The sequence below is a fragment of the Setaria viridis genome, chromosome 3 (genome assembly GCF_005286985.2).
Source record: "Setaria viridis chromosome 3, Setaria_viridis_v4.0, whole genome shotgun sequence".
Lineage (NCBI taxonomy): Eukaryota > Viridiplantae > Streptophyta > Magnoliopsida > Poales > Poaceae > Setaria > Setaria viridis.
In genome coordinates, this window is record NC_048265.2 from 44,962,655 (window position 1) to 44,979,752 (window position 17,098).

Consider the following 17,098-nt stretch of genomic DNA (forward strand, 5'->3'; position numbering starts at 1 on the left):
CTATACTAGTTTTCATATGTTTAGCCCTATAGAATCTTTTTTTTTAGTCTTAGCTTGTTTTAACGATCGCTATGACCTAGATCACTTCACTACTTTTCTTGCAGTAGAATGTTGGACTTAAAGCCATATATAGGATATATTCCAGTATTATGAACAGCAAAAACAAGTTTGTGAAAGAAAGCCCTTGGCAACGCATAATACAATGCTAGTAGCCAATAACATGAGTAAGGTAACTTTGTTGGAAATATAAAAGTACAATAATTGATATTTACTCAAGGGGATGTTACATAATGAAAAAATAGGTTAAAACCGTATAACAGCATGTGTTATATTTATTTGGCAGCAAAACGAGAAAGCTAAGATGGAACATATTTCTGAATAAAGACAATTTCAGTGGGCATTGTCATTCTTGTACTGATGAGCACAGTGGGATCCCGATGTTAACGCTGTCATAGGCAAGGGGGGCGTACATCCACATCTCATCCGAACTCAACAGCTGTGCATCAAATTAAACAAAGCAGGGATTCAGGGAAGAAAATGAGTACAGTGGTCAAGCGATAAAAGGCCCTGAATTCTTTCTTTCCAAAACATTTCTATCCATCTGAAAAAGGGAAGACTGAACACAAACCTTGATTTGCATATGAAGAAACTTTACATACTGGACTGCTTCGTCCAACATTGTACTGATGTCCACTTTTTTTCCATTAGGAATTAGCTCTTGAAGTATCTTCAGCCTTGCATTGATCCTCTCCCTTCTCATCTGCTACGAAAGAACGGCAATAAAGTGGTAAGAAACCAAACTAAAAGCCTCAAAGATCAAACAAATGTGGCAAAATAAACCGAGTAACTAACAACCTTTGCGTAGCAGCTTTGCGAGTTAGCTTTGGATTGCTTGCGAGCTCTTGGTGCCTGTAGGATCAATTCCATCAAACAATTGTAGCAGTAGCCAGAATCATATAAGATACAGGCCTTCTCTTACCAAGGGAGTGGTGCGGCCTTCACCGCCATGGTTCTTCTCCTCATCCGTCTCAGCTTTCCTCTTGCTGCCTACTACCTTTTCCCCATGTGCTAACGCAAGAGTGTCAAGAACTTCATTTGGGGAACTGCTCACTAATGTACTTTTCTCATTATCGTTGATACAAAAGGGAGAGCTGCCAGGCAAACTGTAAGGAACATTGGAAGAACAGAGCCCAGGGACCAGATCAACATCACTGCTGCTCCATAACAATGACTGCAAGGACGCAATCATCACCGACTCCTCACAGAATGCATCGACAGAACACCAGTAGGATGCACACTCGGCTTCCATGTCTGTTGATGATCTTCTAAACAATGCTTTGGTGAGCATATCCATGGACCATGAGAGCTTGTGTATATATACTGTGTGGCAGCCACCCTACATGATATTTTCTATGGCATCCCTGGAATCTTATATTTCTTGGTTATCTGACCCCATCTAAAGGGGCAGTGCCTACATGGATTTCAAGAGAGTATAACCAGTGGTATCAAGAACCAGAGAGCAAAAATATCTGCAAGACAAGACAAATCTGTTGCTGATGATGGAGGAGAAGTGCTGTCTCCTATCTGGCCGTTGGCGAATCATCACTAATATATTAGAGAAGGATGTAGTACTAATCGAAGTTATTTTAAGTTTGTCAACGATGCTCATGGGGGAAACAAAATGGTGGCAATAGCGCAGAGTACTCCCACCATGGTGTGCAGTGTGCTGCATGAATCATGATGCCACAGCTCGGTTTCTCTGCTTTCTTTTGTCAAGATGACCTACCTGCTAAAAGAAATGACACTTGCAAGGGAGCCTGGAATTTGGTTAGGAGGCGAGGACGCCCAAGGCATTTGTGCGACTCGTACCCGGGTGTGCATGAAGGTAACAATTCAACATACTCAATAGGTTTAGCAAACTCACTGGTCACTGCCAAGGCATTATGATGCTACCAGCTGTTTCCTGATGACTAATTTTTTACTAGATTGTGATAGGCAGGAGCATATGCGGTGCAAATGCAAAAGATTTTCTAAAAAGCATGCATTGAAGTGTCAAGAAATTTCAAAACTTGGTACATCCATATATATAGTTCATATTTTGATATATTTTGTCGCAAAATTGTAGGTTAAAACTCGTTATAGTTTATTTCATACGAAAATGACAAAAATCATATGCATACACACTTGATGACTTCTGCGTCAAAGTATATCATAACATGAACTATGGATGTGCTAAGTTTCAAATTTGGTTCAAAACTTCAAAGTACTCTTTTAGATGAATTTTCACCGCTCCCAAAATCTGGTGCTTTTGCATCTGATATGCACCCATAGCAAGGCAGGATCCTCTTTCGGATTGAACAACTGCATAGGGTGTCGGAGATATAAATGGGATAATATCTCCAACTCTTGTTCTCGTGATCCATGAAGAGTGCATCCCTACCACAATATGTGTTTGTGACAGTTAAAAAAAACTACAAAAAGACACCCCTCTACTAAAAAATAAATTTGGTAGCAATATATCGGTAAAAGTATTTTAAAGGACAATATTTATAAATATAATATATTGTGTCCATTCAATAAATTAAAAGTTCCAAATAGTTTTGTATATATTGACAGGAAAAGCTCAAATATAATTCCAAAAAATCATATACTCCTGCAGAGTCAGGACTTGATCTTCGATTTGTACACGTAGTTTAGTTGGAAAGAAGAGGTGGTGGGTCCAACACAAGGTAACAGGAAATTATGACTTATCTTGTACTTCCTCTCTGGAATATATCATATATGTACTGTCCTATAATGTGTGCAGTCGAACTTTCCAAACCTTAATAACCATTACTAGTTATAATTATCGGATGGAAATGAGATAGTGAATTTATCAAAACTCCCTCCAAGTTAGCTCATCCGTCTGAATCTTCCTCTTGCTGCCAACCGTTGCCCCATTTTCTGAAATCAGGTTATATCTACTCAATACGATCCAACGATATGGCTTTGCTATTGGAGGGTTTTTTTTTTTTGTCTTGCAACCCTGGAATCTTATCTTCATCCACAGATCCCATCAGTTCAGCTGATGGCGCAATAGAGCTGCCCATGGATGATTCCATGAGAGCAGTGATTATGTTAGCAAGAATCAGAGAAAAAAAAAGCCTGCGAGAGAAGGATACAGTACAGATTGAAGTTAGTTTACATTTGTCAAAGATGCTCATTAGGGGAGAAAAGAAAAGGGCTGCGGAGGCAGAGTACTCTATGTATGCTGCATGAACCATGGCAGCACAGTGTGATAATCCGCTTTCTTCCGTTTACACCTTGTACAATGTATTATCAAACAGAAACAACTTGTTAAGGAGTCTGGCATCTGGTAAGGATTTAGGAACGATTAGCATGACTCCCAGGTCTCCAACGAGTAGGAAGGTACTGCATAAACTCAACGAATTCAACATTGTGAGTCTACTACTGATGTTTCTGCATATTTCAGACAAATATAGGCAACGCAGGTCTGCTTGCAATACATTTCTCCGAGGATTTTTACGTGAGATTCGCAACTGTGTGACCGATGAAGAACAAATGAGCTAGTAGGATCGTATGCAAATATTCGAGCTTCGTTAATATAACGCTACATCTGCAAAACATGTTCTATATCCCAGGATTTATCCAGAGGCACCATAAACAGATATATGGCACGCTAAATATCACTGGTTCGGCAATAACCATCCAAGTAGATGCTCAACGAGACACAGATAAGATGTCTGTCAATCAAGGTAGCTCAAATTCTGCACATATGCAGGTAACTCATGGTTCGAACATGACGTACATGGCTAAGTTCTCCAAAAAACGCAAGCCAGACTTAATTTAGTTCTGAACAAAACATCTGAATTACTGGAATTCAAATTATCGCCTCCACCTCGCCTCACATGGTCCATCTCACACCAGCAGATGGAGTTCTCATAGTACTTCAGCGGTACTGCAAAATTATTGACAGCAATTCACAAGTTAAAAGAGCGATAACAGAAAATCAAATTATTGACATGGCTAACAGAATTTATTAGTGGCAATAAACATGCTTTTCTACAAAAATGAGACCATAGCCACTATGATTGAGCATCATAATTGTGGATTCACAATCATTTGGATCAAAATGGATAACTGCACATGAGAACAGCTCAACAAACTATCATAGTTGGACTTGCAAGACAGATAACAAGGCATTAAAAGTAAACAGCTTAAATCAAAAGAAAAGGTCACTGTGTAAAAATGTGTTTAACAAGCTAGCAATAACATAAGACACACAGCATCTAACTACAGCAAAACATCAATGTAACATTCAATTATTAGAATTATATGTCCTCATACAGAAATGTATAATGCATACAGGCCAATCTTTCTTAGTCTTGCAATACTACATTACTTGTGGGAGTATTTCTTAAAAAATCATTGATCACTATTGCACATCAACATTAATTCATAGAAAAAAATAACACTACTAAAGTTGTGCAGATCCATCAGAGAAACTTAGCCTGGACCATATCAGCAAAGTAAAAACAGTATCACAGATTCACAGCAGATGTTCCAGTACATGCAGCCTAAGCATCCAATGCACGATACTCTGGTGAGCATCATCAGCACTGCAGTTTGAAGCTTATATAGTATACCTTGATGAAGCCAATGTCCTTGGCGTTGCTGCGGAAGCACTGCCTGCAGCACATCAGCCCATACTTCCTGATCAGCCCATGAGGGTTAGCACAGACCCGGCTGCAAAAGCAAGCAAGTTTGGGTTAGTACAAACATGTAGCTGGATAACATTTCATTAGCGCATCAGCACACATTAATTTCATTAAAAAAGCGCAAAGCCAAGCCTAAGCAGCCTATGGTCTCAGCTCCTGATCAAAGACATTACTTCCTTACCCACAATCATTGTAAGAACAGGCTCTGTCGCTTCTATGTCATCGAAAAATAAACCTCCAGACATAAAGTCCTCATCTACCAAAGCAATCCATATGCGAGCAGGCTAGCATAACGAACCAATCATTGTAACTAGCAATCCTACCAAAACGCTCCACAGCGAAAATTCAAAGCTCCAATCACCTCAAAAGCACACCAATTGCCAAAGACAACTTATCACCGTTCGCCGCAAGAACCTGATCCCCGCCCAGAAAGACCTCTCCTACCATCCACTACAGACAAAGCCGCCATGCGCGAGACGAATCCAAGCCAAACCCCCGACTACCTACGCACCACCAACATACGGGGGCAGGTCTAGCAGAGGTGAAGAACGGGAGCGAGCGCACGTACCAGACACGGGATCCGGGACCGTAGTTCTTGGGGTGCGAGTTCCACACGTTGGAGTGCCCCATCGCCGCCTCCTTCCGCCGCCGCTGCAGGAAACCCTAGCGCTCGTGAGGAAGAGAGAGGGAGTTGGTGGGGAGTGGCGGCGGCGGGTGGGAGAGGCGGAGGGTTATATAGCAGACGGCAGACGAGGCACGCTAAAAACCCTATGTTTTAACGGGCCTCATTGGGCCGAGTGGCCCGTAATTTCACGGGCCTGCAATTGAGCCTCGTGGGCCCATTGGGCCGTAGTCTGTGCGATTTTTAGTCCAAACGCTGGGCAACGAGCACGACGGCGACGACTCCGTTGATCGATTCGTCTCCTGCTCTCTTGGCCGTCGCCGCCGCCGTCGTGTCTCGCCGCTCCGACCATGTCCTCCGCCGCCGGTGAGGACTCCTCGTCGTCTCGAAAGGTGCGAGCTTGAGCCATACAAGTATCGAACCCCCTCCCCCTGCTGTTTCTGTTTTTTCCCCCCTCTCTCTTACCTTCTGTGGCAGGGGAAGGAGAAGGAGGACGCCGGCGCCCGCCGGGAGGAGGCTGTTGAGGTTGCCGAGGGAGAAGTGGATCTGGGTGACCTCTACGGCGCGGCGGCAGGATGGGTGGAGGCGCGGACCAGCTGCCCGCACCTCGGCACCATGCCGCCCGCTGGTGCCATCGACCTCGAGCGCGTGCCCCCGCCTGACTCTCCGTGCTCCAGGTTCGTGTCACCTCCCCCCTGCTCGGATTATCTGCGGATCATTTGGAATCCCCGCAGCTCAACCTTCGTGAACTACAATGGGATGATTGATTTATAACAAGTAGAGGAACTATGTCTGACAAGGTGATTATTGATTCAGGACAAGACTAAAAATGTTGTGGTAGGCCAATTACAATCTTAGAAGCTGTGGATTGTTTCTTTTGTTGGGCGAGACATATTAGGCCATCGACCGCAGTGAAGGGTAGCTGAATTATGTCCCAAAAAGATTGGCTAGCTAATGTACGTCTTAGCAATGGTGATCAGTGATCCACTGGGACTGGTTGCTGAACCTACCTGGGGGATGCCATTGACTGCCCACTGCTCAGAATGGTGTTGGTTGCACTGGTCCGAGAATTGCAAGATCTGATAATAGAATGGCTTAGCTTCTATTCCCTCTATTCCAAAATACTATTCGTTTTGACTTTCCTAGATACATAACTTTTCCTATGTATTTAGACATAATATATATCTAGGTGCATGTCAAAGCTATGCACCTAGAAAAGCCAAAACGAACAGTAATTTGGGACGGAGCGAATATTGCGTAGCTCTCGCAAGGCTTTCAGCAAGGGAATCTGCATTTAGTTGCCGTCTTCCTTGGAACGTGTTTGTGTGTCACTAAGAAGGTGGGATGGGATTAAGATTCCGCTTTTGGCTGCTTTTCTACAAATCAGTTACCCTGCCCACTGATGCCCAGTTTCAGTTAATAATAAGCAAGGCTTGATTGAGAAGAGGGGTGCTGAAGAGGCCTCATATTCTCCTCCTTTGTTTAGCCTAAAAATTCTTGACATAACTTGCATACCTGTATAGTACAGTATAAGTTCATATAACCCTTTGAGCATTTATGCCAGTGATGAGTGGCAATGTTGTTGTATGTATGTAGATACAAGTTGCTCATTTCTTCTTGAACTGAGGGTGTTGTAGAAGTATTTTAACCAGGTTATTAAGATTACTGTCCAAAAGCTTCAGCTGAAGATTTTTTCCCTTCCTTTATTTGAGTTCCTGTTGAAGAATTTGTTCTTTCCATTAGTTAGCACTATATGTGCACTATCTCTTTGTCCGTGCAAAAAAAAAAAGCATTATGTCTTTGATCCCGTTATTGTCTAACAATCTTTTCAATGTAATATAACATCCAAGACACCAATTGTTGGGAGATGGTTAACTAGAATTCATTGAGTGCATGATCACCATGTGGCACAATAGATTTATATATATTGAATTCAAAATACAGCAGAATGTTACTGTCCTGGATTTTTCTCATGAGTGGTTATTGCCATGCAGATGTCATCACCCTGCTGAAAACTGGCTATGCTTGATCTGCAAAGATGTGCTGTGCAGTCGTTTTATCAACAAACATATGTTGTGCCATTACCAAGAAACAGGTCACTGCCTTGCTTTGAGCTTCAGGTAATTTGTTGAGCTTGCTTTTATTGCAAAAATATTATTCCTTGGTTCCACACAAAATCGTTTCATCCAAATTTCATGATTGTGCATGATTTGAGGATTTGCCTACCAATAAGTCTGAATAAACTCTCTAGTAATTGATCCCTGCATACATGATTTCTTAGAAGATATAATAATATCTCAGTGTCTTATATACCAGTTCGACATGTGGCCAAGTCAAACCAGTGATCATTGAACCACTAGCCTCACTGGCCCAGCTTCTATCTCAATGCTTTTTAAAAGCCATTGCAATGCCAAATGCAGCCTTTTGTGTGGTGCTATAATTCATTGTTTCACGCAACCACTCATCGAATTCATGATCAGTTCATCCACTTGCTGTTGAGCCAATCTGCCTTAGGTTAATAAACGGTGAAATATTGATCCTATGACTAGAAAGAACTTGAAAGGAAAGTTCTGAACTTGCTACATAACAGAATTATTGGTAAAAAACATGACTTTTCTAAACCCGAACAGGAAACTAAGTCACAAAATTATAGAAAAGAGACACATTAAAAATCATGGTCACTCTCAGATAATCTTTATATTTCTTTTATGAAGTTGCTGAACTACCTGTTATATGCTGCTTTTCCCTTGTCTTTTGTATGTAGCCATGATTGTGTGCATCCATGTCTAGTTGTGTAACTTGTGCACACCATATGGTTACTATTATTTAGCATTGTGTATATAATGTTTCGCAGTGATCTGTCAGTTTGGTGTTTCGCATGTGACTCATACCTAGACGTTCAAGCCATCTTAGAGCTGCGCCCGGTCTATGAAGTTGCACATTTGTTGAAGTTTGGAGAACGTCCACCTTTTCGATCACTTGAAGTACTGGATTTGAGCACCGGTGAAAATAGAAGTTCATCATCAGGAGCTTAGTTCTCTTTATTCTGCTACTGGGTTTCTTTTCATGATGCTTCAATCAGATTCAGACAGACAGTTGTCTACTAACCTGGCACTTGTTAAGCTTAGGTGCAATAAATATATTTCATCTGAGTGGCCCTGTTCTTGCTCTTGTTACTTCCATTACTACATTTTAACTACTCAAAGCTTCCTTAGATAGTTATCGTGACGTAGTTTGTTGTGGGGGACATGAAGCAAACGACAGGTGTAAAAGTCTGTACCTTTGAAGATGATAAAAGTATTATAATTGCTTTGATATGGACATCCAGAAAAGTATTCAACTTCGAATATCTTTGGCTTTGGTGACTGATGTACTTTAACTTATCCGCTAAGACTTTAGGTTATGATGTAAAACTTGGTTCATCATCCTCTAGTAGGTCGTTATCGTGCACTTACATAAACAGCATTTTAAATCAGCATGGATGCTTTTTGTGATCCCAAAGGAACATGTAGAAGAAAGTATAAGTGTGCATGTCACCCTCATGGAAGCAATCTAATGGCATAAGCTTTAGAAACTAATTAATTTTTGCCTTAAATATAATTCAGGGCAATGATTTAAAATTGAGCAATCCATATGAAGATAAATTTATCCATAATATCCATTGCACTTCAGGGAACCGTCCCTGGAGCTTCAAGGCCAACTAGGGCACTTTGTGATAAGCATCTAGCAAACTCTTTGCATCTGAAAAATAGGTAACAACTGTTAAAAAAGATGATGAGCTTCTGGGAGGATAAATACTGACATGAAAGTTGCTGGGTGACCTTTGTTTATGCAGAATGATTGATGGATACTCATTCTTTGAGTTAATGTGATGCCATCTGATATTCCCTGGGTTGATAGTGATATCATTTGCCATTTGCTTAATACTGTGTGTCCAATCAGATGTAAAAAAATATCTGTTCTTTCCTTGTCACTTGCGTGCTTGGCGAGATATGGTGGATGGTCATCGGATGGCATTTTCCTTAAGTAGCTGTAGCATTTTCCGTAAGTGCTAAGTAGCATTAGATGCATCATTGTAGTTAAATCCTAGCATTATCATGTCTATTGCTAGCTAGTGCTTGTTTTATCATTATTATGATCAATAATCATCCTATGTTAAGTAATCTCAAACAATAGTGACTTTCTTGGCTCCAAATCCAGACAGTTGACAGACAATTTGGATACTATTATGACAGTACTATATATTTGCTTCTGTCCCTGCTATCCGTGAAGAAACATCCTAGTTCCATATTCTGGTTGTTTCTTTGAAATAGGATGATTTGGATGTCACACGGAAAACGAAATATTGTGTCACTGTTTTCTTTCTCTTGTTCTGAGCATTTGCTAGGTACAGTTTTTTATGGGGCAACATGCATTTCCATTTCAGATTTTAAACCACATAGTAAAAACCTGAACTGGGACCTATGAAAGTTTCAAACTTGTTTAGTTTTCAAGTATGTCATAAAAAATATATTTGAACTTGCTGAGTTCTTTCTTCTCTTAACTGGTTAAGCCTTTCTTTTCATGCCCTACCTTTGAAGTTCACACCTCATTTGATCATGGTAGTGGTTGAATAGTGACACTCTTCAAATGACATGTATCTCATAAAGGCACCACTTACTGTTCACTTTGTCGAGTGAGATATGTTTCTCTAATATGCATGATAAGACCAGATTAAGCATCTGTTGCACATACAGTATCTGAGATGCTGTGTACTACTTTGATCAGTTAGGACAAGTGTGCATTCAGTAGTTGGTATTGGACTGAATTTCTGTCACTGTTGAGGATAAAAAGGCAGGAAGGGGTTGCTTAGGGCACTTACCAAAGGCCTCCGATTGTTTGGTCAGGTGTCCATGTCAGGAGAACAGCAAATGCTGCCATTATGCACTGATGACTCCCATTAACTGGTGAATGTCAATATCAGTGGAATCAGATCCTCTGACTTTGAGTTGAACAGGTACAGTGTGCCTTCGTCATGGGCACCATCTGATTGTAATTTGGACGGTTGATATCGAGATGTTTTCTGTCCTTTTTTTTTGTGTCGTCTGATAAGTACTTGGACGGTCGATACGGTTTTGAAATTGCAGTGTATTTTGAGGTTTGTGTTGATTTGAATGAAGATCTCCCTTTTGGTGACTTTTGAGTTTCATGTGTTCATGCGGATTGAGACCTCCCTTTTGTTGTTAGTGCCATAGTTCATATCATGGATGCATGCGTGTTGCGCATTCCTGGAATTGTGCCGTGTTGGGTCATATAAGTGTTGGCATCATGCCAGTGATGTTGAAGCGCATAATATTTCCGCCAATTATGTAGAAGAGAACATGTTCAAGTGTCATTTTTAGGCTGAGGAAAAGGTTTTCCGGCTATCTCGATTTGCTTTGGAGAAACCGAAAAAAAGGTTTGTCCTTTTGAGCACTCAGATCAGATCCAATGCAATGTGATTGCATCAGGTGAGACAGGCGCTATCAGCTGCAGCTGCAACCATACATCTGTGCAGTCTTCAGTGCTGACGCTTTGGGACCATTCGAGCCATACTCAACATGCCAAGTTGGAAAGGGGCTCTAGTGTACTCCCTTTCTACGTGTCAATTCTGTGTGATATCTAGATCTGTGACCAAGGCTAATGTACTTGTTGTAATAAGCACACCAAAAAAAAAGACACGAGAGATAAACCAGAGGTAAATGCAAGTTTGTCGAGTTTTCTATGTCAAGAAAAGCAAGATGGCAACTTAGCCACTAAGGCTCTACTTGAAACATATATAGGTTTCTTTTCCAGTGAGTAGCACAAGACAGTACAAATTTTATTGAATGGAGTAAATAAATTTTGTGTACAAGAGAGAAAAAAAGAGAGTAAGGGAAAGAGTCGACACAAAAGGGAGGATGCGTATATGGACTTGAAAAATCAGGAAGCCCCTACCTACTACATTACAAAACTGTTCAAAAAATCATCTTTTATGGTTTTAGAATCGTTAAAGTTTTTGTGTTAAAGATACATGTAATTCCCTAACCCAATAGTATACCACAGTAGAAGTCTTTGGCACATGTGATCCCGTTGTGATTATAGTTGGTGGATTTAGTACTACGTTGGAAGTTTAAGGGTGAGGGTTAGCTTATAATCTTTGTCACTCCAAATATAGCACCGCTAGGTTAACCCTTCATATATAAAGTGAGAACAAAAACATAAGAGATGTGCTATGCATATGTAGGCTCATTTCACACAAGGAGCTAGGCCGTGTTACCTTGGTTGTCACTGCATTTGGATAGTTTCTTTTTGCATTAGGAAAAAAGTTGTCAACTATAAAATTGTAGATCTTGTCGAAGGCGTATGACCTTTTGTTCATTATTATAGTAGTTGACCATAAACAACGGGAAAACATAGAAGAAATGTTTATTCATGTCATTAATATTTTCCGGCAAAGATCTATCAATGTACGAGTATAACAAACATGTGCAGGTGTTGCACGGTCATGTGACGGTCATTTGCGATTAATAAGTTGGCATAAGAATAGATATGCTTGTTTTATGTCTTAAAGAGGAATATTTCTAGTCGATCATTGAAGTGGTTTTGTTGAATGATGTATGCAGCTAGCTTGTACCCCGGCCCTAGTGTACGTCAGTGATCTTGCACTTGTTGTAAAGCCACCTTTTGTGTTGGGCATGTTAGGGTTATGTTGGGTGTAATATAAGGTGTCTATGATAAGGTCTATCTTTGCTTTTGGCCGACCAGAAAAACACGATGAAAGCATGCCTGCTCTATGAGACCACAGCACTTTGCGTGAAACCCCACTTGTGATGAGAAGCATCCAGGGGCACCAATAATGGCATCCCTTCTCATTCAGTCATTGTTCTGCAAATATAATTGCTGACTGATGATCTCACCAAATTAAACATGCGAAGAAACTAAAGCTAATAAGTGAAATGGCATGTACGGACACAGAAAATGAGCCCAACAATGACCCTCCATGGTGCATGCATCACTTGTTAGGCGCTCTGGCTCAGTTTAGGCCCCGTTTGGATACACAATGCTAAACTTTAGCACTCCATTTGAGGGTGCTAAAGTTTAGCACTTGCGATTGTTTGGATACAGTGCTAAAGTTTAGCACATTGGGTGAGAAATGACTACATTACCCTCATTTATGATTGGCTTGGGGAAAAGTGGAGAGGAGAGAGAGGGGGGCAGCAGGGGAAAAATGGGCTTGGGACCACTTTTAGCACTCATTAGCACCTTTTAGCACCCCTTGGGTGTGCTAAAGAAAATGGGGGTGCTAAACTTGAGCATCCCACTTTTTAGCACCTTTTAGCACTTGGGCTTCGAAACAGGGGTGCTAATGCTAAAGTTTAGCACCCCTCTCCAAATAGGGCCTTAGTCTTTTTTTTCTTTTCTTATCTCCTAATAACTTCCCTTTTTTTCTATTAGAAAGAAAAGAGTACAAGTTTGGTGCATGCACACATATTAGGGTTATTTAAATTAGATTGGAAACTTAGGTCATGAGCTTGCTAAGAGAGCTTTTTCTTTGAAAGATTCTTGTATTTGGGTCGATAAGCCTCCTAGTTTCACTCTTAATTTGCTGGTGCACGATATAACAATTTTGCCAGATGAATAAAGGTAGCCGAATAGCATTCCCTCCATCGAGCCCACCCATATTCATGCATGTAGTATTACAATTCAATATTTCATTCTGAAAAAATCTGAGTACCTGAATCTGGCCCAAACAGAAGGATATACTCCCTCCATTTTCAAATATATAGCATTTAGGAGATGTTAATAATTGGTTAATTCATGTTTAAAAAAATGACGTTTAGGACAAGCTAATTAGTTAAAAAAATAAGATAATTAGTTTGTCCTAGCTAGTTTAGAAACGGATGGATTACTAATCCGTCAGGCTCAAACGTTGATTTTCCAATTTTAACTTTCTTTGTTAATCTTTCATTTCAAAATTGAGAACTTCCCCTGATTCCTAAAGAAATCGATGAATCCATATGTTCCGATGCAAACAGGTCCCAGACATATATAATTGGGTAAACAGGACCATCAAGCACAAAATTAAAATGGTTGCACCTGAACCGAAAAGTGCAGATAGATAAGAGATGAGTCATGGACCATGATAGCTACAGTGCATCTCCCAACCCTTTCCTTTTGATCACAATGTATTGGGCGCACCGAGAAAACGCAAGCAAAAGGGCCGAAAACAATTCAAACGCAACAGCACGAACAGTGAGCAACTGTAGATCGTCAGGATGACTTCACGGATAACGAAGCTAGGCGCTAACGATATTGCTTCTGGAACCCTAAGCTTTCGGAACCTCCTTTGCAGCAAACTGAGCCCCTCTTTTTTGACCAAACTTTTTATGCGACATGCACGCACAATTCTGCCTGCCATCTTTCTTTGTGCTAGTAGCTTTGTGGATTGGATGAGCAGCATGAGCAGTTCATTCCACTAGCTCGGGTCGGTAGTTTTCACAGGATGACTTCAAGCGTTTGTTCCGAATTTCTAGTCATTGGGAGTTTGGGATCCAAGTGAGAATTCATATTTGGGGTTTTTGTATAGGGTTTTTAAATAAGAAAAGAGAGATGTGTCTAATAAATTTGGAATAGTACAAAAAGAAAGTGTTGCGTAGATAAACTGTTCCTTACAGCAAAGATTATGTTATATGTCAATGAATTCACATATAACTCTTACTATTGAATAAGTTAAATAGTATGGCACCAAATTTATCTAACTAAAACCCAACGAGGGAACATGCATATCTCAATTGATTAGAATCCTTGTGAAAAAAACCATGTGGTATTCTAAGATCCCATTCGGTAGGGATTCCCCAAAACCATCTCTCTCTAAAAATAGGAGAATAATCCCAACCAAACGGGAAATTGGTCCCAAGAAAGAAACAGGAGAATCCCTACCAAATGATTCAAATATTTAGAAATGTTTCTCCAATTTTACCATAAACCACAAAAGCATGTTTCTCGGGATAATCAGAATAAGTTTCTCTCTAAAAGCATTTCTTCGAGAAAACAGAACTCTGCCAAACGGGTCCTAATTTGTCTTCGCAGCAAAAACAACACCAGAAACTTTGGCTTTAGTGCTAAGCAAAGCTAGAGTAGACTCCAGATGAAATTGAACAATAAGAATGACAAAAAAAGAAAGAGACAGTAATACGCAGTGACTCAACTCCATCCCCTCGGGATTAGGTGCTGATGCATGTGCAGTACACACACTGGAGTGACCAATGATGGTGCTTGCAATCCATTGTAGCAGGACCGCCATGGATGAGGCAATGTGCCTCCTCAACCCGGCAAGGCGTGCTCCACTGTCTGGGGGCCTCACCTGAGGCGAACAAGGGGCTTCCAAGAGAAAGATTCTCCTTAGGCCTCCTCCAACGAGGTGGCTTAGAGCTATCGGAAATAATATTCTACTCGATAAACTCTGATAATATTCTACTCGATAAACAGTGCAAAAACCGTAGCGCTAGCGCGCTGCGAAGCGCCGGTCTCGCAAGCTCTCCGACACCCCTCCTTCTCACACGCACGCTTCTTGAGTCACTATGTGCTACTGTACCTCTGCTGGCTTAGAGCTATTACTTGCTTGGACCGTTGGACATGGCCTTACACCAAGTGGCTTCCCCATGTGTTTCACTTGGAACCATCTCCCCATTCTTTTTTTAGATGGGTAATATATGTACCACCTGCTACTTAATTATTGTATGATGTGTTGCTAAAAACTATTTAGCTAGTTCGATGTAATGCGTTAGTATTAGATAAGCATAGATATCTGGTTTTGCTATCTCAAACTCCTTGCAAAGAGTTTATCTTCACAAAGGGAAGTGCGCGACAGCAACTTGATCCTACAAAAAACATGCATGATGAACTTGATTGAAAAATCTTGTACAGTATGCTCAAGTTGGTCTGAAGTTCAAATAAATTATTATGTTTATAGAAAATCCTAAATTAGTCAAGAATAAGATCTATATTAATTCAGCATGTTCCTTAATTATTAGATGAGGCAAAGGTGCAAGGACTCGTCCTACTTTGTGGTTTGCGAAAGGTACATATAGTGATAATGTTGATCATGTATAATGTACATGGTCCTAGAAATCATTTGGTATATAAATGTTTGGAAACAAAACAAATTTTTTGAACTAACCAAGTCTTAGGTTATTTCAAGTGTTGTCCCCAACAGGAAAACTGCTGGTACTATCATGCACCTTTAAGACAAAAATTGTACAGAAGATCCAAAGCTACAATTCCAGCGCAAGAACAATTGAATAATATAATTTATGTCCTTGTTCGTTCAACAATCAGTATACATTAACGAGATAAAATCGATTATATAAGAACCCTTGGTCTCCTTTACGTAATGAAAATTCAAGTATCTAATTAGTAAATAATAATTTTAGCCATCATTTCCGTTATGAGCGTCTCGCATGGAATTCTGCAAAAGCTAGCTATCCAAAATTCACATGCATATTTACACATTCGATCTTCCAATCATATGCATGAGAAGCATAATTGTCTTTCATAGGATTTCAAATGCTCATAAATATGAGATCAAAGACACCACACATGCATGGGCCCATGTGCAATCTCAACTACTATTTGCAAGTAAGAGAAATGGGTTAGTGCTGAGGTAGGTAGATCTAGAGATTTTGTTTTGTTGTGCCAAGCACAACACAAGCATCTTATGTGCTGATGTGATGCCATGACACAATCATACACCAGCTCTTATATGGAGCGCATATTGTGGGTGTATAGTAGTACACACATGCCAGCTTGGTGGTGATGGTGCTCTGGACGGCTTACCATATGAACACGCATGGGCTTCTAATGTGTTCATATATGCAAATCTCCCGGTCCCTGTTTCCCTGTTGCTGTACATGTATCTTTGAAAGCAGCGAATCCTGACATTTGTGGAGGAGAGCCTAGCCACGATCCAAGACCACGACGAGAAGCCTCGCAATCGCTAGTAAACAGCTCCTCAGTTTTTTTAGTAATTGTGTCCTCTCGCACTCGATCAGGTAATGAAGAATCCAAATTTGAAAAATAGAGAGAGCAACAGATCGAAGAACTTGTACGTTGAGTTTGTAATTTGTTACTTGGCTTGCTACCTATATTGCTAAGATGGTATTATTCTTATAAATATATGATGGTGGATAGATTTGTTTATAACAATAGGATGATTGGAATGAGTCTTTTTTTTTACTTTCTAAATTATATCATCCTCTTTTTCCCTAAGCCTTATAATCCAAGAAAACATCATCACGCATGTCCATCGGCCTACCTTTTTAGAAGGCTTTCTGCAGCATCATTTCCTGTGAATTTTTTTTTTGAACTTCAACCCATCCAAACATGCCAAAACTTTGCTACAGAAATATGTCATTTTATATCGCTAGCTGAATGATAGCTACCCCTTGAACTAGTTGACGAGGGCATGATTTTCTTGTGGGCATTTTCCACATTCTAGTTGTTTTTGAGAGGGACAAGTTTTCATTGTGAAATAGTGCTGCAGAAATTGAGCTCAACAATATTCCACATTCCGGTAATTAAATTTCCAGCAAAATTGATTTGGCATTGACCGACAGGTACTACTAGTTTCCCATACATGGTCACGTAGAATTCACATTGTGGCAATAAGTTCTTTGCTTGTAACAATCTTTCTTTTTCTGCAGTATGTACCTGATAGTCGGTGACTACAACAAATTTTATAAACAATTCTAAAAGATAA

General features: G+C 40.3%; 3 protein-coding genes across 4 annotated transcripts; 1 reads left to right on the forward strand and 2 right to left on the reverse strand.

The window, feature by feature from the left end:
• Positions 1-221: 221 nt before the first annotated feature.
• Positions 222-1,855, reverse strand: LOC117850496 (transcription factor BHLH133). Of its 2 annotated transcripts, none has more exons than XM_034732324.2 (4): positions 980-1,855; positions 856-909; positions 629-763; positions 222-496 (listed from the first exon to the last, which is right to left on the reverse strand). In XM_034732324.2, the coding sequence occupies exons 1-4, from the start codon at positions 1,352-1,354 to the stop codon at positions 404-406; spliced, it is 657 nt and encodes a 218-aa protein (XP_034588215.1). In that variant the 5' UTR covers positions 1,355-1,855; the 3' UTR covers positions 222-403. The 2 variants fall into 2 exon arrangements, with proteins under 2 accessions (XP_034588215.1, XP_034588216.1); XM_034732325.2 differs by having other exon boundaries at positions 629-760; positions 980-1,606.
• Positions 1,856-3,740: 1,885 nt separating this feature from the next.
• LOC140222398 (small ribosomal subunit protein uS14) lies at positions 3,741-5,449 on the reverse strand. The gene is made up of 3 exons (XM_072292885.1): positions 5,287-5,449; positions 4,647-4,746; positions 3,741-3,958 (listed from the first exon to the last, which is right to left on the reverse strand). The coding sequence occupies exons 1-3, from the start codon at positions 5,346-5,348 to the stop codon at positions 3,950-3,952; spliced, it is 171 nt and encodes a 56-aa protein (XP_072148986.1). The 5' UTR covers positions 5,349-5,449; the 3' UTR covers positions 3,741-3,949.
• A 132-nt stretch (positions 5,450-5,581) lies between these two features.
• Positions 5,582-8,663, forward strand: LOC117849835 (uncharacterized). The gene is made up of 4 exons (XM_034731538.2): positions 5,582-5,732; positions 5,818-6,017; positions 7,335-7,460; positions 8,195-8,663. Exons 1-4 carry the CDS (start codon positions 5,691-5,693, stop codon positions 8,373-8,375), a joined length of 549 nt encoding a protein of 182 aa, XP_034587429.1. The 5' UTR covers positions 5,582-5,690; the 3' UTR covers positions 8,376-8,663.
• The last annotated feature ends 8,435 nt before the right edge of the window (positions 8,664-17,098 follow it).

What these genes read in the sequence shown, in the direction of transcription:
- LOC117850496 (XM_034732324.2), bottom strand. Translation starts at nt 1,354, where the DNA reads ATGGATATGCTCACCAAAGCATTGTTTAGAAGATCATCAACAGACATG. An exon ending in CGCAAAGCTGCTACGCAAAG is followed by an intron (nt 764 to 855) that starts GTTGTTAGTTAC and finishes GTTCTTTCGTAG; the next exon opens with CAGATGAGAAGGGAGAGGAT. An exon ending in TTCTTCATATGCAAATCAAG is followed by an intron (nt 497 to 628) that starts GTTTGTGTTCAG and finishes TTTGATGCACAG; the next exon opens with CTGTTGAGTTCGGATGAGAT.
- LOC140222398 (XM_072292885.1), bottom strand. Translation starts at nt 5,348, where the DNA reads ATGGGGCACTCCAACGTGTGGAACTCGCACCCCAAGAACTACGGTCCC. An exon ending in GGTCCCGGATCCCGTGTCTG is followed by an intron (nt 4,747 to 5,286) that starts GTACGTGCGCTC and finishes TTGCTTTTGCAG; the next exon opens with CCGGGTCTGTGCTAACCCTC.
- LOC117849835 (XM_034731538.2), top strand. Translation starts at nt 5,691, where the DNA reads ATGTCCTCCGCCGCCGGTGAGGACTCCTCGTCGTCTCGAAAG. An exon ending in CCTGACTCTCCGTGCTCCAG is followed by an intron (nt 6,018 to 7,334) that starts GTTCGTGTCACC and finishes ATTGCCATGCAG; the next exon opens with ATGTCATCACCCTGCTGAAA. An exon ending in TGCCTTGCTTTGAGCTTCAG is followed by an intron (nt 7,461 to 8,194) that starts GTAATTTGTTGA and finishes AATGTTTCGCAG; the next exon opens with TGATCTGTCAGTTTGGTGTT.